Source organism: Gigantopelta aegis, chromosome 14 (genome assembly GCF_016097555.1).
Source record: "Gigantopelta aegis isolate Gae_Host chromosome 14, Gae_host_genome, whole genome shotgun sequence".
NCBI lineage: Eukaryota > Metazoa > Mollusca > Gastropoda > Neomphalida > Peltospiridae > Gigantopelta > Gigantopelta aegis.
Window position 1 is genome coordinate 25,799,761 of NC_054712.1, and position 27,853 is coordinate 25,827,613.

At 39.0% G+C, this 27,853-nt stretch overlaps 1 protein-coding gene across 2 annotated transcripts; it reads left to right on the forward strand.

Moving 5' to 3' along the window:
- LOC121388945 lies at positions 1–27,408 on the forward strand. 2 transcript variants are annotated; one of them, XM_041520491.1, is made up of 3 exons: positions 1–483; positions 20,968–21,718; positions 25,141–27,408. In XM_041520491.1, exons 1-3 carry the CDS (start codon positions 216–218, stop codon positions 25,367–25,369), a joined length of 1,248 nt encoding a protein of 415 aa, XP_041376425.1. In that variant the 5' UTR covers positions 1–215; the 3' UTR covers positions 25,370–27,408. The 2 variants fall into 2 exon arrangements, with proteins under 2 accessions (XP_041376425.1, XP_041376426.1); XM_041520492.1 differs by having other exon boundaries at positions 80–483; positions 20,968–21,554; positions 25,141–25,283.
- The last annotated feature ends 445 nt before the right edge of the window (positions 27,409–27,853 follow it).

Consider the following 27,853-nt stretch of genomic DNA (forward strand, 5'->3'; position numbering starts at 1 on the left):
ATGGCATGTATCTTTTTAATAAACTGCGTCGGAAATGAGTAAATTGGGGAAAACGGTCCATGTATATAATTTCATGAGTAACAAATTGTGAGAACACCGGAAGACTTTCATAAGTCAATCACCACTTTTTAAGACTAGTGACGCCACCAGCTCGTTGTTTTAAAAGATTGTATTTTTCGATAATATTCAGATGTAAAACATCATCGTCGTTGACAATGTCGCGATATATGTGTGGAACGACGTCCAAGCTCATGACGTGTCTTTCACGACCACAGTCGATAAGCAACACTAGAGGTTTCGTGGCCTGCTTAACGGACATTTGTTATGTAGACCGAACGGGTGGTCGGAAAAATTCGATTGAAGATGGAATTGGTTCTACTAAACACAGACCCGCGACATATGCTTCTCCAGCTGACGCCGGACGGATGCTACAGACACTGTTTACAAGTGTACGTGATGTATTTCTCCAACAGAAAGGTCAAGGTAATGTTTCTTTTTCTTTGTTAGCCTACATCCGAATTAGTGCAACTTTGTCAGTTTTCTCCAAAGCTTATACCGGTAATTTATCAATCTGTTAATCATTAAAATAACTTAATATTTTTTTTCAAATGTAGTAAGTTTAATAGTATGTCCTGTATGGATGCCACCGACATCCCTTCCCTCAAGATCAAAAGATTTTTTTTTTTTTTTTTATATTATTATTTATTATTATTATTATTTTAAAACAAAAACCATACATAAAAACCCCAATAATTAACTTGGAAAAACAAGTGGCACAATGATCAATTATCCATTCCTTCCCCACAAAAACCCCAAAAACAAAAACAAAAATAAACCAACAAAATACAAAATAAAAGCAACAACAAAAACGAACAACCAAACATGCTACAAAGAGGGGTGGGGTAGGGTAAAACGGGTATGGCGCCATACCCATATTTAATTTAATTTTTTCAAGTTAACTTTTTGACAAAATTAATAACTTATCATTCCCTGTATGGTTTTCTTAACCCTAGCCCTAAACGTAACCCAATTTCTTTGGGAGCCCCCCCCCCCTCCCCCTCCCCCATCCCCCTCCCCCATCCCATACCCCAAGTCGACTGTGGTTGCATTCAATTTCATAGCGCCAAACTCAAACATTTCTTTCTGGCAGAAAGACTGATATATTATTATTATTATTATTATTATTATTTGGGGAAAACAAAAAGCGAAACAATCACAGCATTTATTACTTGGCGAGTTAGGCCAGAGGATAGTTTTGAAATGGGTTGCAATGGAAGATCCTAGTTAATCTGTGGGGTACATTTAAGGACAGATGTACTTGGGTGTGTTCTTTATGAAGGTGAAGGGCGGGGAGTAGCTCACTAGTAGAGCACGTGCCCGAGGTGCGATGGGTTGAAGGATTTACTGTCCTCGATGGATTAAGTTTTCCTCCCGTCCCAACCAGTGTTCCATGACTGGTACATCCAAGGCCGTGGTCAGTGTTGTCCATGGTGAAATGCAAATAAAAGATACCTTTAAGGGGGTGTTTCAACTTTTTAGAAGTAATCCATACACGTTTACACCAAGTAGCCGTACTTCAAAATTTTGGTGTGGTGTCGTTCAATTTTTCTTTGAAGGTGTTTTTTTGTGTGGTGTTTTTTTGTTTGTTTGTTTAATAGTTTTATTATAATTATTATTATCATTATTATTATTTTATTAATAACGCTCTCTCTCTCTCTCTCTCTCTCTCTCTCTCTCTCTCTCTCTCTCTCTCTCTCTCTCTGTGCGTGTGCGCGCGTTCGTGCACTGTTTCTGATCCTTTTCCAAATTAAATGATAAATGATGTGAACGTAACAATATGATTCTGGGTGGATCCCCGCTCCCCAAACACATAACTTCCAGTGGCACTGCGAGTTCAATTCTTTCTTCAGAGACTTGACACACTGACCTTAGTTGATATAATACGTATTACCGACTAATGCACAATCTAATGCAGTTGTTATTCTGACCCGGTGAACATAGCAATGCAGTACCACACAAACCTTAAGAGAGGGGTATACCTGACCGTCTTCACGCATTGGTCTTAAGACGTGCACTGGTTATTTGCATTAAAAGAAAAGAATGCTTGTTTAACAGAACTTGCGCAAATTGTTAATCATTGACGGTTGGGTGTCAAACACCTGTAGGTTAACGTAGTCTTTACTGAGTCTGCTGGTCCCCGTTCCACGAAGCGATCTAAGATAACCTTAAGTGCATGTCCACCTTATACACTTATGAAGATCTTAGCGCTAAGATCGCTTCGTGGAATGGGGCCCTGGAGTACAAACCCATTGCTGCTACGTAGGTTGACCCTACTCTTACAGTTTAAATATATATATGCATAGCACCGAATGTGTTAAACACGCCCGCCATGGGAACACTGTTTGATTTTTGACTATCTAAGACAGGATACGGGGCAGCCCTCCTTTGCTTTTAAACATCCCCCTCCCTCGATCAAAGTTGTGTTGTTTATCCCGTTGCCTTTATATATTCATAGATATTCATATATATATATATATATATATATATATATATATATATATATATATATATATGGGCAATTCCACGGTTACTCGCGTTACATTTTTACCATACTAATTCTTTTGATTTGCTCAGGATTAATAATTATACATTCAACACTTGTTTTCTTTATTACATTTTATTAGTTAAATAATCAATGTATATTATTAAAAAAAAGAAAAAGGATATATATTAATTAGTTTTCATACTGTGAATGCGTAAACATCGATTACTCGCGTTACAAAAAAAGGACATGACAAAAAATGAACCCACAGAGAAAATAAGTGAGCTGTCATTCTGTTGAAATGGTTTGTGTTATGAAAATAAAAATATAAAATGACGCAGCATTTTAAAAAAATGTTTGAAAATATCACTCGGAATTAGTTTAAACAATATTTATTATCCCCACTTTTGTGGTTTTCAAATCGGCTAACAGGTGTATGCCTATGATATTAAAGTCTTTCTAAATACAAATGTTTCATTATACGGCGAAGATGACAAATATAATTGATATGTAAATTAAATTAATGAATATTCATGGCCAGGCATAGAGCTATGATACGAAAGGGTAGACGATATAGTTACGCCAAACGTATATACTTAATTAAATATTAATCAATTATTGATCGGTTGGTGCAGACTAACGATCAGTCGGTCACAAAATCCCATCCGATTTCCAACACTAGGGTAAACTGACTTCTTTTAATAAGACACTTCAGTGTTCTGCCATTTTAAGGTATTTTCGACGAACAAATCTTTATTACTAAACAAATATATTTTAATTCTTATTTAGAATATCAGTGTCTCTATCCAGGCCCTGTGATCCGGGTGGGTGAGGACGAAAATGTACGGTTTGTTTATCCTACTAATATAAATGAAGTTTCAAGTTCTTTATTGCGTTAAGTTTACAGCTTAATGACATAAAAACAGTATTGAACATATAAATTAATATATACCTGTACATGTATATACAATAGTGCAGTGCAATGGTGGAGAGTTACTTAAACATGTACACAGGTAAAACTATGATTTATACCCCCACCACCCCTCCACTAGAGGTTGTGAACCACTCACTAGAAATTCTTCCCCTCCAGATAACCTTCCTACGAAGCTTGGTACCTGTTATGTGATTCTGGTCATTCTGGTGTTTGTAGTAGCTGAAAATGTTCCATTAGTAGCAATAGATCTTCTGTATGCACCATCCCACAGACAGGGTAGCACATACCACTGCCTTTGAGGCCAGTCAGTCGTGGTGCACTGGCTGTCAACGAGTGACTACAACCACAATCTTCACCCATAGTCATGAAGTCGACTGTGTTACTGGCAGTTAGTCCCATACTACTGACAGTCAATCCATATCGCATCTTTGTATTTTATACAAACACTACGAAGCTACCAGTAGGTTTTCTGCCAGAATGTACGGAGGGTAAAATTACGTACCCTAAAATCTGGCACATTAATTGATACATTTTATGATTTTTATAGAGATTGTAGAGCAGCTATTTGGTTTGTCAATTTACATGAAATGCAGTCCAATTTCAAAAGAATTCAAAGCCATAACCACCTTGTAGGAGCACTTATGATCTGGGTTCCCCCCCTCCCCCATTACGTACCCTTAAATTATTTTCTGACAGAAAACCTGGCATGCAATTAGGTACATTTTCAAAAGATTTCAAACCCATAACCACCTTGGTCCAACTAGAGGCACTTTTGGTCTGTTTTGTTTTTATTACGTACCCTTAAATTATTTTCTGGCAGAAAGCCTAACTAGTAGTGAATTAATATTTTTGTTTCCAGTACAAAGTGTACCCTTCTTTCTTTCTCTCAGTATATGTAATATGTAATTTTAGTTATTTAAAATGCCCTAGAAGTTACAATGGCAGCACAACTCAGGACTTGTCTCTTTTACCAGCCACCTGCATTTAACAAATCTGACGCACCATGGGATAGTCGCTCGACTAAACATGAATGTACTGTTACCGCGAACACACGGCACAGATATGAATATATTAAATTGGCTCTTACCAGCGGGTACAGAATAGGTCAGTGTCCTCATGTTTATTATGGCTTGTTTGAAATCGTCATCGGGCCCGAAGACGGAGGTGGGGTGGGTGGGTCTTGAGGAGCATTGGGGGGCATGATCGACAGTTGTCATGAGCGTCGTGAGTAGCTTCGTAGGAGCTGTGAATCTCTAGCGACTAACGTACATATTTCGTATAAGATGTTAAAATGGCTGCGAAAAACGGTCTACTAAAGTTTACATCGGAATGGTTTAAGACCAAAAGCAGTGAAACATTAACTTAGATGAAGTCTCTGGAGCCGCCTGTCAAGGGTATTTTAACAATGCAAAATTAAAAGATTCATACAATAAAATTAACTTTTTTTTTTACTTTTAACAATTAGAATTATAGTTAAATACTCCCGCGGATTTCCAGTGATGTTTAATTCTCCACATGTATCAGTATTTAAAATTTAATAAAATATGCCTCCCCATCCCCTTAAAAAACCCTAACAAAACCCCTAACTCACATAGACCTTTATCACAGCTCTATTTTCCCCTTATCGTTTCATTAAAAAAAGACAATCGTAAAACTACTAATCAGTGTTACATGTCTCCACAAATTATTTATGTATTTATTTACTTATTTATTTATTTATTTATCTTATTTTATTTATTATTTTATTTTCACTATCATTTATATCAGATACATACAACTTCACTTGATATAATATCTGATATTTATGAAGTTTTAAAACATATACTCTTCAAAAAAAGAAACGCAAAAGGGTACAAATGGTTTATAACTCCGATTTTATGTTTCCTACCGGTTCATGCTTTGTGAATATAAGGTCATTGCATGTCCCAAACACATTCCCACGGTTACATTCGATAAAACGCAGCTACTGTACAATAAAGTTCCAAAATGTGAATATTCGCAAAAACGCAGCCACGTGCAAACCATGTCACCACTGCACGTGCGTTGTCTGCACGTGCAACATGAACACCGACAGTATAAAAGTGCAGGGTGTTCGCTTGCCTGGCCTCTGTATCTGGCCGACAGTTGACAATCCAGGACATGCCACGTCTCAGTGAACCGCAGAGAAACAATGCCATCGGCCGACTAGACGCAGGCGAATCCAGAACGGCCGTTGCCAGGGCATTCCATGCGTCCCCAAGCACCATCTCCAGACTGTGGGACCGTTACCAGCAACATGGATCAACACGTGACCTCCCTAGATCCGGTCGACCACGGGTCACTACCCCCGGGCAGGACCGCTACATCCGGGTACGCCACCTTCGGGAACGATTGACTACTGCCACCTCCACAGCCGCAGCAATACCAGGTTTGCGCAGGATATCCGACCAGACCGTACGGAACCGCCTACGTGAGGTAGGAATTCGTGCCAGACGTCCAGTTCGAGGTGTCATCTTAACACCACAACACCGTCGACTCCGACTGCAGTGGTGCCAGATTCATCGACAATGGCCTCAACTGCGATGGAGACAGGTGTGGTTCAGTGACGAGTCCCGATTTCTGCTCCGACGTCATGATGGAAGATGTCGCGTGTATAGGCGTCGTGGTGAACGTTATGCGGCAAACTGCGTGCAGGAAGTGGACAGATTCGGCGGGGGTAGTGGCATGGTGTGGGCAGCCATCTCACACACTGGCAGAACTAACCTGGTCCACGTGCAGGGCAACCTGAATGCACAGGGCTACATTGACCAGATCCTCCGGCCACACATCGTTCCAGTTATGGCCAACGCCAACGCAGTGTTCCAACATGACAACGCCAGACCTCACACAGCACGTCTCACAACGGCTTTCCTACAGAACAACAACATTAATGTCCTTCCTTGGCCATCGATATCACCGGATTTGAACCCAATTGAGCATCTATGGGACGAGTTGGACCGACGCCTCCGACAGCGACAACCACAGCCCCAGACCCTGCCCGAGCTGGCAGCAGCCTTGCAGGCCGAGTGGGCCACCATCCCCCGGGACGTCATCCGTACTCTGGTTGCTTCAATGGGCAGGCGGTGCCAGGCAGTTGTCAACACACGCGGAGGCCACACCCGGTATTGACTCCAGATGACCTTGACCTTGGTGGTGTGTCCTATCACTTACTCACAATGGACTAGAGTGAATTGTGAACAATCCTGCAACATTTGGTAATTATCGGACTCACCATTCAATAATTAAATCAATTCTCCAAATGTTACGACAATGTGGTTTTGCGTTTCTTCTTTTGAAGAGTATATATGAGCTCTCACGCAAAAACTTACAACCACGCATATGACGTCAGAAACCGAGTAAACGCGGATCAATGTTTGACATCACATGTAAACGCGGAAGTAAAGGTTGACATGCTGTTTGCGTTGTTTGTTTTGAAGAATTTAGAAGATGACATCTTCTTCTTTACATGAAGATCAGTTTGAAGTAAACATATATCTGTATGTACAATAGTGTTTGGTTACTATTTTGTATTTTGTACCTGAGAACATTGGTCGAGATCGTTAGCGATACCATCAGCACTTTGATACACATTTACAAGTAGGCCTATAGTCCGGTGACTTAGCAAAAAAATCGTGATACGCTGGTCCAAAGCACCAAATTTGGTATACTTGACAGTTAGGCTATACAAAAACATAATTCGATGAGGTGCCCGACCTACGACCCACGGATTAGTATTTTTCAAGATGGCCGCCATCACCATTATCAGAAATAGGTTTTGTCACCATAACTTTTAAACTGCAGTACTTAAAGAAGTGGAACCAGTGTCTATATCTACTACTTGAATGGTGTTATTGGTTCCATAGTGATTAAAATCATATTTATCGATATTCCAAGATGGCCGCCACCGCCATTATAAAAAATCACCCTTTTCAACATAACTTTTAAATTATTAACCGTATAAATGTGGAACCAATGTCTATACCTATTATTTCAGGGTCAATCTGTGTGTTAATACTGATTTTAAATAGGCTGATATTATAGTTGATCATATTCCAAATGGCTGCCTCCGCCATTATTAAAAATTACCCGTTTCACTGTAACTTCAACACTATACTAAAAGTTTGACATACAAACAAAATATATACCTATTATTACATAATATGTGATAGTAATAGATTTACTGTGATTAAAATCATATTTGTCCATATTCCAAGATGGCCACCCATGGAATGAACAGTAAGACGCAAAATGTTCTTCAAATGTGAAGGATATAGGAAACTATTGTCTGAAACTTATAATTCAATGTCATTTCGTGAGATATTCATATTATTGGTTATTTGAATCAGCACTTATATTACTTCAGTCAGTACAAAGTCCTCTGCAGTGGCACAATGCGGTGCATTTGAGTCCTGCTGTTCTGCAAACACATTTCCTTTTACAAATAGGTTCTGCCTTGCATCCACACTTGATCAGCTGCTTGTAAATGTTTAATACTTCTAGTTGTGTGATCCAAATTGGCTCCCAATGGCTGTTCTTTTTAACCCAACCAAACCTCTCTGGACTAGGAAGGTTCTGCTCAGATTCCAAGCATCTTAACCAGATACTAGCCTGATACACACTTCGATTTATGTGTTCGGTCAAAGAAGCCTGAGTTGGTGGCATTTACAGTTCTTATGCGTGATGAACTATCATACAAAATGCATGTAAAGTTCTCTATGACTTCAAAGTGTCGAGAAATGATACTCATTGGATCAAATGGGTTCACATTAGGATAAGTGAATGCCTCTGTCACAGGTGGAAATGACATCCAAGCTTCCCAGCATCTTTTCTTGGCCTTTCCAAAACACTGAGAGGTCGTATCAGATCCAGTAAAGGCATGGAAGAATGGAAGAGCACAGCATCGGTGTTTTCCAAGCTCAGAGCAAATGGAATTGATATGAAAGTAGTGGAAGTTCTTGCTTTGCCAAATGTTACCCAAAATTGAATATCAGGGTGCAACTTTTGCCAGTTGGAAATAAATGCCAATAAGAATAACGACCACATCTGTGTCTACAGTGCTGACCATAATAATTCTTTCTCCGTTTTGTGCAGCATCTGCAACATGTAGACATATTCTGGTATCTGCCTCTTCCTGGTCAGATTCTGGCATCGGCTCACTGCTGCCCTTTGTCACAACTGAGTGACCAGAGGTAACACAGACTGCTTTGTCTGGTGGAAAATCAGTGGCGCCTATATCTTCAGTGAGTAGAGCAAACAATTCTTCTTTATTGGTTGAGTTATGTAGAAAAGCACCAAAGTCCTTTGGTAGCTTTGTCTGTGCAGAAACCTTCTTCTGGACACCCTTGCCTCTTTTTTCACGTGTGGCCTCCTTTAGACTGTCGGTCTTGTAGACATCCCATACAACATCAATACGCTTACAGTTATGAAGTTGACGATAGGCCCAGTGTCTGAAGATCCCCTTGCTGTACTGGCCAAATGTTGAAGCATCTCCAAATGAAAGTGAATGCACCACTGCTGGGCCGTCAGATACTTTGACATCAAAGCTAGACGGAGCTTTCGGCCTTTTGGAGTACAAAAGATCCAGTAGGTTGGAGTTGCAACTTGGTAATCGAAGTTTGCCATGGTCGCTTAGAGATGGAGGCCATGGGTGGTTTTCATGCATAGAGAACTCTTCCAAGTTTCCATCACACACTTGACAGGAAATGAACTACTGGCTGAAGAGGCTATAGTCACTCTTAATGTCTTCCATTTGTTGTTTGGTCTTTGCTTTTCTTTTAGCAGTGGGTTTCTTGAAGATCAGGATGTTATTTCTTTTAATTGGTTCGTGGATGGATTGATTTCTTTAAACCAAAACCTTCTTAACAAACTTTGTACTTTTCGTTTCCAAGGTTTTCCATGTTGTGGAAGGTGCTTACTACAGTCCACACAGTCATAACTATCAAGAGACATGACCACCTGTGATTTCTCGGTAAAAGGATTATCCAATAAAACCAGTAACACCATTCAAATAGTAGATATAGACAGTGGTTCCACTTCTTTAAGACCTTTAATTTCAAAGTTATGGTGAAAAGGGTTATTTCTGATAATGTTGATGGCGGCCATCTTGAAAAATACTGTTCCGGGGGTCGTAAGTCGGGCACCTCATCAAATAATGTTTTTGTATGACCTAACTGACAAGTATACCAAATTTGGTGCTTTGGACCAGCGTGTCACGATTTCATCAAAATTTGGAGCTAAGCCACTCCACTAGTAGGGAGAAGTCCTATATTTTGATACGGCCCCGTGCTTATAAACCTTAAAATCTAGACTTTAACGTCATGTATATGGAACTGATGAACCCGTTACGGGTGAAAGGCGCTTATTCCATTAAAACGTGAAATTCTATCTTTTTATATATTTATCCAATACATTTCATTCTAATAACTTTTATATATACTAGTATATATAGAACCCCTTGCCAAACAATGAGATGGCACCGGTTACACTCGAGAATAATACACGAACTTTTGTTGCGAAATATACGTTAACAAGTTGCATAAGTTATGGCATGCATGTAAAATGGCCTGGTCACAGAGCCACGACAAGAAACCGTTTGTTTTCAGTCGTACCAATGTATTTATAATAAATGATACATGACATACTTCTCACATCCCACAAACAGGATAGCATACACGACGTCCTTTGATGGATCATTGGTTGGGACGGGAAATAATCAAACGGGCCCACTGAGGAGAATCGAACTTTCAGCAAATGGAACCTCAGACAGACGTTCTTGTTACGTTATCCCGGTCATTTGGGGACAAGAACTTTTATATGTAAAATCCGATTTTTTTTTTCCATTTGAGCTGAACTCTCAATCCTGTGTGTAGGGATCGTTTTCTGCTGGGGTGGGGTGGTGGGGTGGGGTGGGGGAAGCACACAGAGAAGTTGTGGTCGCGGATCGACAAAGCAGACGACAGAAGTACTCAAGTAGGATAACTCTTACACGTCAGTGTGTGTTAAATGGAGGTTGGGGGGGGGGGGGGGGGGAGCAGCGATGTTTTTTATACACCCCCACCCCACTTTTTGGCACCTTCTTACGCCGTGCCCTGGACTCAATCACTGGCGTTGTTAGAGACTGGACCCAGACTGGACCCAGACTAGACATGCCTGGACGTTGAATGGATATGAGCATAACTAATTTGTTTGAAATTGGAATCATTAACCAGTGTTCTACGTTGCGACCAAAATGGTCGCCAATGCGACCAAAATGTTGGCGTGGCGACCGATTGAATTTATTATCGTCGCCATCTGGCGACTGACTCCAAAAACGTCCAAGTATTAAATTATTTGCCTAGCAGTGAAAACAAATGAAATTTGTTGACATCATTGTGCAGTCGGAACATTTCACTATTTACGAAGTTGTCCGATTGATCACTGTGAATTCCGTATTAATTGTCGGTACAATTCGGAACTCATCGTTGATTTTAGTAATTTGGCGAAAACAATCCATACTTACAATACATTCATAAATGATACAAAATGAGTAGTGTCGCACTGTGGCGAGTAACATTTTAAGCTTGGCTAGTAAATTTTGTTTGTCCACTAGCCAAAGAAGAGTAAATTATAAAACCGAGTGTAGAACACTGTTAATAACACGTGCTCTTATTAGGTACCACGGTAATTGGTGACACACGAGATCGCATGACAGTACGGTAACGTGTGTGGCGATTAAACGGCTTTTATTACAAACTGCTAAATACTGTAGGCCTATAGAGGAAAATATATCGTATTATTGTAACTCCAGTCATCTCATACATTGTAGGTTTATTTTCCAAAAACAACAACATGCGATCTCAACAAAACACCACATGCACAGACTACAAGTCGTTGCGTTTTTTCCACATGCAAAGGTGAAGGTCATTTGAAGAAGACGTGGTACAATTTTCGTTGTTGGCTACTGCTTAGGCCTAGTACCCAGAATTTGTTAATATACACGGGTGTAGCCTGTAGGAAGATATCAAAAAGTGGGGTGGGTGGGCACACAGACACACGTATAAAATTAATATATAAACCATCGATGCCACTTCCTATGCAAATGATGTAGATAGGCCTATCAACTGCTGAGCATGGGTAATAATTAAATAAATGGAATATTCAAGAATAACCACAAACATTAAACAGTTCACATTTATTTCAGTGTTTCAGTTAATTGGGAATACATTAATTTGAGTGATTTTAGCATGGGTCCGTTCAATAGGCTAATAAACATTAAAACTATAAGTCCGTCCCACAGGGAACGCCTTAGCCCGAGTACTCTGACTGTAAGAGAACTAGACGGACATTTGAACATAAACACGCTCTCATTATTTATGTCCAAATGTCCGTCTAGATCTATTACAGTCTGAGTACTCGGGCTAGGAACGCCTTTTTTATTACTATGAAATTTACTACAAGTTATTACTTTCTAAGCTGATTGATTTGTAAATTGCACACAAAATTAGTATTGTTTTGTTATTTCCAATACAAGTTGGACAAATCTGTGAAGTTTTTGTGCAGTCATCTACTGACTGGATAAATCTGTGAACTTTTTGTGCAAACATCTATTGACCAACTTGGACAAATTTGTGCAGTCATCCTCTGACAAAACTGGACAAAGCTGTGAAGTTTCTGTGCAGTCATCTACTGACTTTTATTGGTGAAAGGAATAGTTTGAACTTTTTTTGTTTTCCTGTCTTTTGAAAATGGCATGTGAAACTTAAAACTGACATTGACAGTGAGATTGTTTTTATTTCTCTCTGGCTGCAGAGTAAACTAAGATTTTTCAGACACTTGCCTTCATGTCTTTCATCTTGAGACTGAGTTTTTCTCTGGCAAACACATTTAAGGTAGGGTAACCTTTCTATGCACTAAAAAAAAAAAATAAGAAAAGAAATCCTACCTACCTACCCTACTTTTTTTGGCCATGTTACCTGAAACAAACTTTTTTTTTTTTTTTGCCTTATGACTGCGCATAATAAACCCTCATGAGTTTATAATAAAGATACCATCCTGAGTTTGTAGCTATATTATCAAACTGTCGGCTAGTCTAATCTTTCTTATGTTAAATAATCTTGCTTCGAATTTAAATAGCTGTATATGCAATACAGTTACATTTCTGACCATTCTCAGGTCGGTAGCAACCAAGAGGTCGGAGGGTTGGGGGGAGACTATAGCCCCACTTTTATAAACCCGGTTTAAAATATGGTCCCTCCACTACAGATTGTGCCCCCTCCCCTCCCCCAACTCCAGATATCGATCCTACGGGCCTGATTCTAATGTTTTATACCATAGCTCAACTTTCATATGTATCATTTAATTTTATTCCAAATACCGAACACAATTTTAAATAACTTGGTGAAAAGAAATCCCGACAAGAATCCTGAATGTATTTATCTGTATAATACTTTATAAATATTTAAATGGTTAAATACAATAAATATCTGCATACATACACGCGCGCACACATTAATATTATTTCAGCCTATATGCGATATTTATTGCGTACGAATCCGAACCGATGGTTTGTCGGACGTTAACAACAAAATATTTTTTATTTCGTGATTAGCAATAATTCAGAAATTCCTCCAATAAGTCTTGTTGGATGTCAACACAATTTTCGGGTTCCTTACTGATAGAATAATTAATCATAGAGATATTCACATTCCTATTCAGTGGCCTCCCATTATCTATGCCCCCCCCCCCCCCCCCCCCCCCCCCCCCCAACTTGTCCACAGGTCTATTTTTGCGAGATCTCGCGTGAGTTCGCGGTTTGCATCCTCGAGTTACCCCGCAACGGGCACATGCGCAGTGGAATGTGAAAGAGGTCTATTCCATAGCGCCATACCCAAAACTTTCTTTCTGGCAGAAACAGTTTTATTTAACGACGCACTCAACACATTTTATTAACGGTTATATGGTTAAGGCCATACAGACAAGTAGAGAGTAAAACGGCTACCGCCACTGTAACTCTTTTTGATTAACAGCAAAGGATCTTTTGTATTATAATTTAGCGAATTTGGTTAGAAAATCGTTCGCCAAAACAATTTCAGTTATCCAAATATAATGTAAACATTTTGTGCCCTGTCACACGCGCGCACGCACACAAACACACGCGCGCACACACATACATACACAACACACACACACACACACACACGTAATTTTAGTATTAGTAATAACAAACAAAAACAACCCAAAACAATCCCCCTAAAACCCCTCGAATATTCCTGCTAACTGGAGGCAGCCATCTTATGACTGTGGTTGATTTTGCTCACGTAAGCTTGCCCGAAAGTGACATAAAGACTAATATTGCGTTAACTACCACTGTCTGCTCGGATTAAAAAAGAAGTTTGTTTGTTTAACGACACCACTAGAACACATTGCTTAATTATTCATCGGCTATTGGATTCAAACAGATTAAACAAATGTGGTACACGCGGTGTGTTGTGAAGCTAATACATTATGATGGGTTCCGACTGGGAACAGGAAACGGAGAGTGAGAAAGTTCATTAAAGACGCAAAGCTTATTAGGAATATAACCATTCTAGTTTGAACTAGTTACACTACTGCTTAAAGGGACGGTCAACTCAAACAAGAACCTTATGTGTTGGAAAGATGCATACCCGGACCACCAACTCATACTGACACTTTAACAAATGAAAAACATGTAATTTTAGAGTTAATAAAAAAACATGATTATTCCTGCTAACTGGGGGCAGCCATTTTGTTTCATTTATGTGACGTCCGGTGGTATATCTTGGGGCGAAGTGACGTCAACTCCGTCCAACTCCTCACCGTGGTGCAGGGGTGTAACATTTTCTTTGAGAATGGCCAATACAGCACAAATTGAAATTTTTAGTAAAAGTCAGTATCTATCTGTGATATTTGTATTTTTGCACAGTTCTTTACACTGTTTTTATTTAAATCTTGAATTTTTTTGTTGATGTTGATCATCACCTTATTTGTTTGCATTACCATAGTTTGACACCGAATAGCCGATGTATTTTTGTGCTGGGGTGTCGTTAAACATTCATTCATTCATTCATTTTCTAGGGAAAAGAGGTTACGTTTAAAACAGGCACCTGCAGTATTCAACGAGTCGGAAGTTTGTTTTGCTTAACGACACCACTAGAGCACATTGATTTATTAATGATCGGCTACTGGATGTTATATATTTGGTAATTTTTGACAGTCTTATAGAGGAAAGCCATTGAGCTTTGCTACTATCAAAAAATATAGCGGGTTTCCTCTCCAAGTCTATATGTCATAATTATCAAATGTTTGACATCCAATAGTAGATGATTAATAAATCAATGTGCTCTAGTGGTATCGTTAAAGAAAAGAAACTTTAACTTTAGTTCAACAGGTTTAACGAAAATCGTTACTTTCATTCTCCAAAAGTAGTACATGTACAATGAAACCTGTCTAAACCGGATCACGCGATCGGACTAATATCTATCCGATGTAGACCAGATCCAGTGTTTAGAGGGTCGCCTTATTTTGGCACCATGAAGCTTAGACGGCTTTGGCAGGATTTCGGTTTGTTCAGGGTCCGTTTTAGACAGGTTTCACTGTGTATATACAAGGATAATATATATTGCGAAGTATTTCCGTGCGAGATCGGATTGGTATGCGTTTTGTTCCTGTCTGTTGTGTAAGCTAGTCATTCGTGCGATAATAGCGCAAGTAGTACGAGTTGTGATTCATACGCAGACAATACCCCTCTGCATTCGCCACTCCACGCCTCCGATTCAGAGTTTACTTGGTTCAAACCTACACACATCAGTTTATTTATTATCTCGCCCGAGAATAAACCTTGCGACAGACATGGAGTTTTGGGGGTGAACTGGTGCAGACCGATGAATGATCTGCATAATTTATGCAAGTCATAATTGATAACCCTGGAATAAAAAGCATAAAAATGTGTCAGTATTATCTTGACCTGTTATGGTATTCAGACAACCGATACCTAAAATGACAATAAATGACCTGTTATAGATAGAAATATGAGATTTATTTACAATTTTACTGCAAAACATATGTAATATGAAACAGACTATAACACCAAGTTTGATATTGAACACACCTGAGACCACCTCTCTGCTTAGCTTAATACTTGTGATTTCACCAGTCGGTGAAGGATCCAGGAAATCCATTTAGAAGGTGCTCCAATGACATGTAGTCCAAGGCCACAAACGTTGCCGAAGGGATTCCTCGAATTATCCAACGTAAAAAATGATTTGGTTTAAAAAAATATATAATATAACTTGTCGCAAAATTTAGTGGGGGTCGGGGGGGGGGGGGGGGGGGGGGGTCAGGTGAGGGCCAATGGGACCTCCCTTAGACCCGCCACAGTTACTTATATCTCCTCCAATTAAGGTTTAAGCAAGCTGACCGGAGGCATGTTTAGGAAGGTGAACGGTTGCAGTGGATCGCTAGACTGGTTTTTGCGCCTAAATTTAAATGGATTTATGTGATTGAAGACGATTGTACCATTCACATTGTTCGCAAGTGCTGGGTCTCTTGAACACGTCACGGGGCATATGCCTCAGCTACCGGGCTTTGTCTGACTTTGCACCTGTTCACTGTGCTCTGCACACATTTTGAATTAAAAAGAGAATTAAGCTACAAATCAAGTTCGTTCCAAACTTAACCACTATACTATGAATGCTTATTATCCACCGCTGATTACCCCCCCCCCCCCCCCCCCCCGTTCCCATTGGCGTAGACGTGACATAGACCAGTGGTAAAACGCTCGCCCGATGTGCGGTCGGTCTAGTATCGACCCCCGTCAGTGAGCCCATTGGGCTATTTTTCGTTCTAACCAGTGCTCCACAACCTGTGTAACAAAGGCCGTAGCATGCACTATCCTGTCTATGGGATGCTGCATATAAAAGACCCCTTGCTGCTAATCGGAAAGAGTAGCTCATTACGTGGCGTTGGTAGATTTCCTCTCTCATTTTCTGTGGTTCATAACCATATGTTTGACGCCATATTACCCTAATTAAAATGTGTTTAGTGCGTCGTTATAAAGCCTGTCATGGATAGAACTCTCTAGCGAAGTCCGAGGTTGTGCCCACGACAGGTATGCTTAAACAGGTCTTTGATGGCAGCATACCACAAATTACCCACACCCACATCGTTATAAAAAATTCCTTCATTCATTCCCGTAGGTGTAACTTAAGGAAGCCATCTCCCCAATCGCACCTCTGTTTTCCCCACCTTAATATATTTGCTTGACGCCCCATAACACATCTCACAGACTGAGACAGTGTTGTGCCCTCACCCAATATAAAATCCTGGCTATTTTTATTTTTTATTTTTTTATTTTTTTGCCCACCCCAGCATTTCTTAACCAAACCACTAGTTCAAAAACCCTGATGAAATGCTCTCTTGGACTAAACAAATAAAGCAAGACTTGTCAACATGAATTGAAACCAGCTGGTTGTGAAAGCGAACAAAACTAGTTGTACTAGTTTCAACCACAGCTGTTCGAGATTGTCAGAAAAAATATAAATACACGGAAATAAAATGAGCTCAAAATAGTACAATTGAGTGTCATATTAATGCAGATTGGTCTCTGAGTGTCTAACACTAAAACTTTCAAAAGCCTCCAGCTATAGGAAATGTTATTACTGACTACAGAAAGACAGATTTTATTTTGTTAAATGTCTAAACCACATAATCGTGTGATTAATTGAGTCCATAATACGTAGGACAGTGAGACTTTGCGACTTTAATCTGTAAACCTAGACGGGTGATTTTTGTCGACAGACGCATGTCATCTTCACACGAGACGTACTTTATTACTTCCCCTTTTCCCATTTCATCCTGATCAATATCACGTCAAAAATCCATTTATTTTATTCTCGTAATTTGTTTTCAGTCGTGTACAAGTAGGTCGTAGATTGATAAATGCAAAAGGTAATTGGACAGAATGAGGACATACGGTAGTTGAAAAAAGGGAACGGACGTACTTTACACAATATTGATTAAATGAGGTTTAACTTCATAAAGCAGCTTAGCCGATATTTAGCAACACACGTCTGTTTACATGAAGCTTTGCAGATATCTTGTAAACGACAGTATAGTTACAGTGGGTTAGAGTAAAACGTCACTGGTGTAGGCATGTGCCCCCCACTTTTCAGATATATTGCTTTATATTTGCCTTATAATAGTGTAGAAGTGTGTAAATATAAAAGTGTGTCCCCCAATTTTTGGCACCTTCCTACGCCACTGTGTGTATATGTATGTATGTATGTATGTATGTATGTATATATGTATATATATGTTGAAGCTCATTTGGTAAAATAGTTGCATTAGGTCTAATGACCCTTGAGCACATACTATATACATTCCGGTATATATGCTAACGAAAAAAAAGTTCCTGTGCATCATTAAAATCTCAGTAATACTTATATTTTAAAATAAATCAAAAACTTTTGTTTGCAATACATGAATCTATTAAACGTACCGTACGGTGAACCAGTCATGACGTCTTAACCTAAAATGTAGTCTACACCATCCTTGGCCCGTCATCGATGACATAACAGGGCAAGTTTAAAACTTTGTATTGTGTAATGACACCACTAGAACACATTGATTTATTAATCATCGGCTATTGGATGTCAAACATTTGGTAATTCCGACATATAATCTTAGAGAAGAAACCTGTTACATTTTTTTTTATAAGTAGTAAGTGATCTTTTATATGTAACATTCCACAGACAGGATAGCACATACAACGGCCTTTAATATACCAGTTGTGGTGCACTGGCTGGAACGAGAACTAGCCCATTGGGCCCACCAACAGGGATCGACCCTAAACCGACGGCGCTTCAGACAAGCGCTTTACCACTGGGCTACATTCTGCCCGATCAGGACAACCTATTGTAACAGTGGCGCACGAATGTTGTGATCATGTACCCAATTGCGTACAGTTCTTCCAGTAACCGGTCTTATTTCAGGGATGTTTCGGGAGTTGTCGTTATCAAATGATTCCGTAGGTGTACTAGCTTGGTGATAGTTTGAAGTTTATTTTGTTTAACGACACCACTAGAGCACATTAATTAATTAATAATCGACTATTGGATGTCAAACATTTGGTAATTCTGACAGATAGTCTTAGAGAGGAAACCCACTATGATTTTTTCCATTAGTAGCAAGGGATCTTTTATATGCACTTTCCCACAGACAGGAAAGCACATACCACGGTCTTTGACCAGTTGAAATGCACTGATTGGAACGAGAAAACCCCCAGTTAGTTGAATGGATCAACCGAGGTGGTTCAATCCTGCGAAGCACTTCGGGCGAGACAGATTGATAGATATAATACATTTTATTCATTGGAACACTAACAGCCACCACAACAACACGTGCTTGTCTTTTGTTAAATGGTATTTAAAAATGTATAGGTCACAGGAGGTCAGTCGTCTGATTGGTTGTAATGAAACTGACGTACATAGACTAGTCGGCATACTGTGACATTATCTCATCCTGCAACTCTTCCGTGTAACTGACAAAGCGCTATTAACCAGCAGTTCAAGAACGCCGAATGTGAGCTGCAATATCCGATTATAGTGATAGTATGAACAATCGATAACCGTCACAGTTTTGATATTTGTATTTTATCAAACAGAATCAGGGTATGTTATGTACAAATATCTCTGGTTATGAATACAGTGGTACATTATTTTCATTTATGAAAACGTGAACGAATGACGTTAATAGAAATAGTTGTATGAACATGATTTTGAAAAGGCTTTAATGTACCACCCCTACAGCCCATAGTGTCGCATTAAACCATATATACTGTAAATACTTTATATTCGCGGGAACTTAATTTTCGCGCTATACGCGCAAAGACATTTAGCGTGAATTTTAGAATCCTGTAGTAGACGATTGAACATTATGAAGAAGGAAGGAAAGAAATGTTTTAACGACGCACACAACACATTTTATATACGGTTATATGACGTCAGAAACAGATATTGAGAGAGGAAACCCGCTGTCGCCACTTCATGGGCAACTCTTTTCGATTAGCAGATTATATGCACCATCCCACAGACATACCACGGCCTTTGTTACACTAGTTGTGGAGCACTGGCTGAAACGAGAAATAGCCCAATGGGTCCACCGACGGGGGTCGATCCTAGACCGACCGCGTATCAAGCGAACGCTTTACCACTGGGCTATGTCTCACCCCATTATGAAGAATGTCTGTTCAAAGTATGAATACTAGTAACTTGAAGTATCCCGTGCAACACAATTATACAGTTTCTGTACTCCATAGATCAGCAGTCCTGTACCTCTCTGTAAATCGCAGATGTACACCGCACCTTTAAATCATGTACATGTATCATAGCTAAAAATAAAATAAATGTACGTTGAATTTAAGTAATGGTGTATATAGGGAATATATAGGTTACTGTCTTAAGATATCGGCTTTATCCTGCTACGGTTAGAATGGCGAATGCAGCATCCATCTTCCTGTAAAAGGAAAATCCTTTGACGTTCCTGGAAATTTTAACATTTTAGTACTATCCAAAAACTCCCTGGTCTTGCTCTTTGATGAAATTGGGTGCGGGATGTAGCGCAGTGGTAAAACACTCGCTTGATGAGCGTTCAGTCTATGATTGATCCCCATCGGTGGGCTCATTGGATTAATTGTAGTTAAAACCAGTGCATCACGTCAGGTTTACCGTATATCAAAAGTCTTGATATGTACTATCCTGTCTGTGGGATGGTGCATACAAAAGAACCCTTGCTACTAATGAAAATATGTTTGACATCCATTAGCCGGTGATTAATAAATCAAACAAACTTTAACTTTTGATTAAATTCTTTCAAGAATCCCCCAAAAGTGTTCCTTACTGAGCTCTCTCTATTATTAAGAGCCTGCTTAGTTTTCTGGATTTATTTTGCTTACGGTGATTTTAATTTCAGTTCTGTTTCGCAAATACACGCAAATACACAAAACAAAATATATGAATGATGATCATAAAACTTACATTATAAACCCATTTTTGGACTACACATGAGTATGGTATAGTATCAAAATAGCAGTCAAAGCGACAAGCTGAATGTCTTTTGTTTTCCTTTATAAGACATGTTGAAAATGTTAACCGTGGTGTGTAGTTCCTTTTTCACTTTTATCACACACACACACACACACACACACACACACACACACACACACACACACACACACACACACACACACACACACATGAACCCCAAACCTCCCCCCCCCCCAAAAAAAAAGAAAAAAAAAAGAAGAAAAACAAAAAGAGAAATGTTTTATAATAATTATTTTTACATGGCCGTAACAATGAATTACATATAGGCAATTAATTTTCAACTATAATATATTTGAAAACAATGACATCCAGTATCTAAATTATTTCTTTTTTATGTTTTAAACTTGTGGGTTTTGTTTTGTGTTTTTTAACAGGTATTGCGAGATGGAATTTGGTGCCGATCCGGGGCATTGCGACCCAGCCACGGGATCACGAAATAGGATCTGGTCCGTCTCCCCAAGGTGTGCAGGGCGAGGACTGCGCCGTGTTCCTGTCATGGATCGAGAAGTGTCGCAAGTACGGCTTGGAGAACTGCGAGGACCAGCTGCAGGGCCTCCAGTCTGGGCGGAAGACTCTGAAGCAGGTGCTGGAGGAGCAAGAGAATCTGATCGTTGAGATCACCAAGAAGTACAAGGAAGCGGTGGCGCACCACACTGACGCCGAGGGACACTACATCAAGGGCGTCGACGAAGACGACTACATGCTCGACTTCCACTCGCCGTGCACGCAGGGCATCCAGGGCAGCGACTGCGACCAGTTCAAGCTGTGGCTGGAGAAGTGCCACGAGTTCGGCCTGATGGAATGCATCGACGAGCTGCAGGGCATCCAGAGTGGGAAGAAGTCGCTGCAGGACATGTTCGCCGAGCATGACATGCTCCTCCGGAAGGTCTTCAAGGAGCACGGGCAGAAGAGGGATTTCTCCACTTCGGCTCGATCCCGGAGGTCGTCGCAAGACCCAAAGGTGCGTACCAAGCACACTGATGATACTCACAACACACAAGACACTCAGCTCACTCAAACACAGAAGTTGAAACGAGCTGTTAAAGAGTACGGAGCGACGGTCATTGTTTTTCATGTTGGTTTGTCGCTGGCGTCGTTAGGAGGGTTCTATTTGGCCGTCTCAAGGTATTACTAGCTCGTCGTTTCAACGCCTGTACACGTTCTGGTGGTGTGTTTTGTTTTTTTTTGTTGTTTTTTGGGTTGTTGCAATATTGATTCTTCAGCGTCTTATGGTTCGCTATTGCATGTTACGTTCGTGTTTTTGTTGTATATGTCCAACTTGCCCAACTTGTATTCTGGTTATGCAGTTACTTTATATTTGCTCAGGGGCTTCCATCTGAATTTAACTGGTGACAACATTTGGGTGATGTACTCTGTTCCTGTTAAATTCTGCTGTCGATGCTAATCGGTGCAGTAGGTTCTAACTTCATCAATATAGATTTTGAATGCATCACAATCCAAGTTGCAATTCATTAATTGCTGAATACTAAATATTTCATTGTCTTTAAACGTAGTTTTTGACAGTCTTAAGTAAAGTTAATTAAACATTCATTTTTGATGCAATAGGTTCGAATTCAGCAAGTATACAATGTTTTTTATTCTGCCAATAGGGACGTCAACATGATTTTCTTTATAGATATTTATGTATAAAACACTGAATATTGGGGCCCCATTGTGGAGTGAGGTGTTCGCACCTCTTGGATCCGAGTCTGGTGATCTTATTGATGGAATCGGAACTGACTGAACTTCGCCTTGTGAGTGATTGTATATATGTTACATAAATCCTTCACTTTCTGGGTCACAGGTTTAGATACTGGGTATGATATAGGTGGACTTGGCAGTTGGTTGTTTAGTCAGGATTTATATATTATGTCTTAAGATTTATTCGTTGTTTATATTAAAGGGACACACCCTAGTTACGTTTATTTGTTAACCATTACGGCGTTGTTTTTCGCTATTAAACCCCATTTTTCACAAATAAAATTGCACTTTACTTACATTTTATTATTTAGAATACACATTTCCATTCACCTGAAGTGCTTTTTGGTAATCCTGATGTTTGTAAAACCACGAAATGCATTTTTTGCATTTTTTCACAAAACGTGTTGTCGAGAAAAAACCGTTAAGCAAGCGAGGTCCAATCTATTTTTAATGTCACAGACGTTGGTATATCACGTGACCGTTATCATTTTGGTTCGGTTTGTTTTCTCGTGCACGGTTCGCGCAATCAACATCCGATTTGTTGTTGTTCATTTGTGAGATTTTTCTTCACAGTTCGTGAACATTTTCAGTAACAATAAAGTTCAGACAAGTAAGTGTCTCAATACAAAACGTTACAAACCCTTAAAACCAATAATTTTGCTAAGTCTTACAATATCTGGAGAGGGGATACAATCAGGACAGAACAGTTGGAACATGTCCAGGAGAGGTGAAACGAACGCACCCCAAGTCTGTGAAATTTGTCGTGACGTAGGCATTGTTGTGCTTCTACCGGTGACATCAGAATACTAACTTTCAAAATTATTTCAAGCAATTGGAACATGGGGATTCCCATGGTATTTATCGATATAAAACCTGCTTTTTCACTCCATTTGATAAAAACGTGATCTAAGTGTGTTACAGGTTTGTAGATTAACCAAATTATAATTTATTTTCGCTGGATGGAACTAGGGTGTGCGGCTTTAAGGATTTGCCAGGACATTGTTGCGTTATGATTTATAAATACAATAGTTATGTTATCCGTGTGTTAGGTGACATTGTTGCGTTATGATTTATAAATACAATAGTTATGTTATCCGTGTGTTAGGTTTGGTTGCAGATTTATATAGTCCATAATTTCATTGAATTTAATACATGATCGAAAATTAGTACTACTACTTGCTAAATGAGATGTATTAGATTTGGTTGCTGATTAATATACTGAAAAAAAAAGTGTTTCTTATTTTGTCTGAATATAGCGATTGGATTTTACAATATTCGATCCATAATTCTATTGCGTTCAGTGCACGATTTATATAGACCTGTTGATTTATGGAGGATTTGTAAATACATTATTTAAATGACACGGCGTGCCATAAATCCCAGCGTGTTTGTAGCCGCTCTTGGCAGGGTCAGTGTCCAGTGAATGTGTTACAATAAATAATAGCAAGTGGTGCAATTCTTACTGGAGGTCTGATAATAAGGTTAGCACGTTTTAGAGTCCCATGATATGAAGTGCTGATGTAGATTAGTGTAAGGTGTGTCGGCCGCCCACGTTTAATCAATACTGGGGACGATACTTGCTAATGAGGGCACTTTGTAGAACAACCACCTGTTTATAAAACGTACTTCTGAACATAAGTACACGTATTGATCTCAATAAAAAGGACACCTCATGAAGGTCAATTTGTAAAGATATTATTGACCTTTGTAGACCGATATGGTCGTACTTGATTCGTTGCACTAAATTCCAAGGATCCAGCTGTCCAAATGTTATTTACCAAGATCAAATGTTAAATTAAAACGACTAGTAATCGAAGACATATTATGTTGAAACTTGATTTTGAACAACCCAAGGTAACCATTAACCCACAAAAAAAAAGCAAAAAAAAAAGCAAAAAAACAAATCCCTGTTTTTTTTTTATGCAAATACACTTGCTCTACAGTTATACAACACGTTAAACTTAGCATGTTCTTAAATACAGTAACTTCTGTCGTGTATGTAATAGGACAACAGTAAGAAGTTAAGAATTACCATTTTAAAAACCCAACCAAATATTACATGTTAATATGAGTCATAATTAAAATATATATATATATATATATATATATATATATATATAACTGTATAGTGTAACTTCTGCTATTATACTGCAACTATTTTTTTTCTGTTTCTGTGTTTTTGGTACTGTCACTGTAGTATGTTTCCTGTACATTATTGCTGTATTTGCATGGCACGGCGTACACTATTCATGCAATTGTACAGCAACTAAATAGAGCTTTACTGCTATTATTACTATTGCTCCTACTATTACTATTGCTCTTACTATTATATAACTACTCATCTACTACTACTACTACTACTACTGCTGCTGCTTCTGCTGCTAAAACAACAACTACTACTACAACTACTATATAATTACTCGCCCACCACAACCACTACTACTACTAAGTCATATACTACTACTACTGCTAATGTTACTACAACTACTACTAGAACAACAGCTGCTGCTGCTACTACCAGTAGTAGTAGTAACACCACCACAACTACTGCTACCATCACCACTACTACTACCACTACTACAACCACTATCACCACCACCACTACTACTACTACTAAGTTACTACTACTGCAATTGTTGCTCTGCTCCTAATATCATTACTAGTTACACTGTTATTAGTTTTACGACTACTACTTTCACCACCACCACCACTACTACTACTACTCCTACTACTACTATAATAATAACAGCAACAACAACAACAACTACTACTACTACTAATGCTACATCTATGTTGCATTCTTATCTTATTATTTATCATGTTTTCTTCTTTTCTCTATCTTTCAGTGGGCTTGATGTTGTTGGGGCGATGCAGAAACTGGGCGTAGCCGAATCGTTTCTGCAGTCCAGTTTAGCAGCCGGTGCCGGGACCTTCGTAGTGGCCTATGCAGTTCACAAAGTTTTTGCTCCTGTCCGAATTGGCATCACACTGACGGCTACCCCTTTCATTGTTAGATATCTTCGCAAAGTCGGATTTTTGAAAGTGCCTAAAAATGTGCGTGACTCTTCAGTTTAGCGGCTCAGTATGAGTAACCATAAAAATGTATATATATATATATATATATATATATATATATATATATATATATATATATACACCAGTATGTTCCTTTAATGGCAGTCTTATCTTACTATCCTCTCTCCCGTGTTTTTTCGTTAGTACGAGTAAGGTGGGATGTTTCTCAGTAGTAGAGCACTTTGTCTGTGATGCGATGAGTCAGATGACTGAATGCTCTTTGTGGACGCCAGATATTTTCTTTCTTGTAACTAGTGCTCTACGACTGGTGCATTCAAGTCCATGGTAAGTGCTGTAATTATGGGGTGGGGGTGCATATAAAAAGATCCCTTGCTGCTATTTTGTTGGGAGTGGCCTGTATGAGTGCAACAGGGTTTTTTGTCGCTAACTCTCTTATATTATGTCATAATAAGTGTGTTAAACATCAAATTATAGTTGTAGTTCAAAATGCTTGAGATGTAAAAAAATTGTTTTATTTCATTTCATTTCTAATATCTGCAACTAGCCAACGCCATTTTGTGTCGAGATGGGCCTTCTGTGACCGAAGGCTTACGGTAGATTTGTGCGTGAAGTCGTTTGATTAGTTGAAAGGAAGGTCGTCTAGACACAAAATTACGTTGGATTTGCTCAGGTCCACTAATAAAAATATGGCAGAGCAGACAGTAAGATCTGATCTGAAACCTATTTATTCAATGCTAGGTTTTCGTCTGTTAACCTTTTTTCATGGGACATGACGCCCAGACAGTTGAATGAGTGTGTGGGTGTGGGTGGTAGTGCGCGCAGAGAACGGTGGAAGTAAACAAAACACAATTTAATTTCTTCTATGTTGTTGCCAATGTTGGTATTTTCTTTTGTTAGGACATCTTCATAGCTTGTACTAACGCCAGGCGTACTTAAAAAAAAGTATGTTACTTTAGCATGTTGAAAGTATTGTTTTTATTCACGACGAAGGTCTTTAATTAATAAAAAAAAAAATGTGTGTGAGAAGACAATGGTGGAGGTATATATTTAAAAACAAAAAGAAAAGTATTTTCGTGATATTGACATTTTCTTTGTCAGGACAGATCTTCGGATCTTGTCTACAACAGGCGTGCTTGGAAAGTTAGATAACACAAGCACGTTAAATGTACCGTATGTGTAGTTTTATTCATGATGTGCGCGTGTGTGTGTGTGTGTAGGGGGGGGATATGTTCGGGTTTTCGTTTTTGGTGGGTGGGTAAGAACACGTACCTAGCCGAATTTTTTTTAAATTATTATTTTAATGTTTATAAATTCATGACTGGCAACAACGTTTTAAGGTAAATGTGTTTGTAATTTATTTGTCAATAACCACTCAACTTGTATTTTGTATGGGTGGGGTTTTTTTTTTTGGGGGGGGGGGGGTTCTTTTTTTTTTTTTTTTTTTTTTTTTGGGGGGGGGGGGGGGTTAGAGGGCGTCTGGGTTGGAGGGATAAAAACGAGTAACATGAAACCACAAAAATTCGTTCACTATCGTGTTTAAAAAATCCAGATCCCTATAGGGTTCACCGAGTATTTCCCATTGCCCCAATATTTTAGATTAGAAATTTAAAGAAACCCGAACCCAGCCTTGAAGTCACTGACCCTAGTTCCCTTTTTCGATTTAAATAAAATGTGTATCTACTACAAACACCAAGACGACCAAAAAACCATAATTGATAATATAAGTAAGAAGTTCTAAGCAACGGTTAAAAAAATAACTAAATAAAATAAATTAAAAAACAACACCCCCCCCCCCCCCCAAAAAAAAACAACCCCCAAAACCCCAAAAGCAGAAATTATATTGCACTAGGGACGGTTTCTTTAAACACAGGCCTACACTCGTAAACACTGTTAAATTCTTACGCTAGGCATTCTGGGAAAGGTTGTTTTACCTGACAACAAAATGATTGTACGGCATCATTAGGTAGATCATGTGTTATTTTTAAAATTACTTAATTGTAGATGTGGTGGGGTGTTTTGAAAATGTACAGTACATGTATGTGAATTATTCTTCAGTAAAATAAAATTTTACAACCCTTTGACAGTTTTCTCTTTCATAATCAATATTCTTGTTTTTTCTATAATTTTCTCCTCCCTCCCTCTCTCCCCCCCCCCCCCCCCCCCCTCTTTCTCTCATTTTATTTCTTGATCTATCCCCAGTTTGCACATGTTCCCGTTCTGGTTCATTAGTCGTGGTATGTGCTGTGCTGTCCTGTCCTGTTCTGTTATTTGCTCATATTGATTTGGTGGAGGGGCAGCCAACAGTGATGTATTGTTGACCTTAATATTAATCTAGCGTGGGGTTCGATGGAGGGAGAGTGAATGGGTAATACGAAGGGGACGAGGGTTTCTTGTCTGAGTTAATGTATTTTAACTTATTTATTACTAGATATTTGATATTCACAATTATTATGGTATTAAACGTTTTTTCATTTCATGTCAAATTTGTCTCTAATGAATAATGTTTTTATTACCACGAGCTTT

Coding starts and splice junctions, on each gene's coding strand:
- LOC121388945 (XM_041520491.1), top strand. CDS start 216: ATGTCGCGATATATGTGTGGAACGACGTCCAAGCTCATGACGTGTCTT. Junction 484..20,967: donor TCTCCAACAGAAAGGTCAAG/GTAATGTTTCTT, acceptor GTTTTTTAACAG/GTATTGCGAGATGGAATTTG. Junction 21,719..25,140: donor TTCTATTTGGCCGTCTCAAG/GTATTACTAGCT, acceptor TCTATCTTTCAG/TGGGCTTGATGTTGTTGGGG.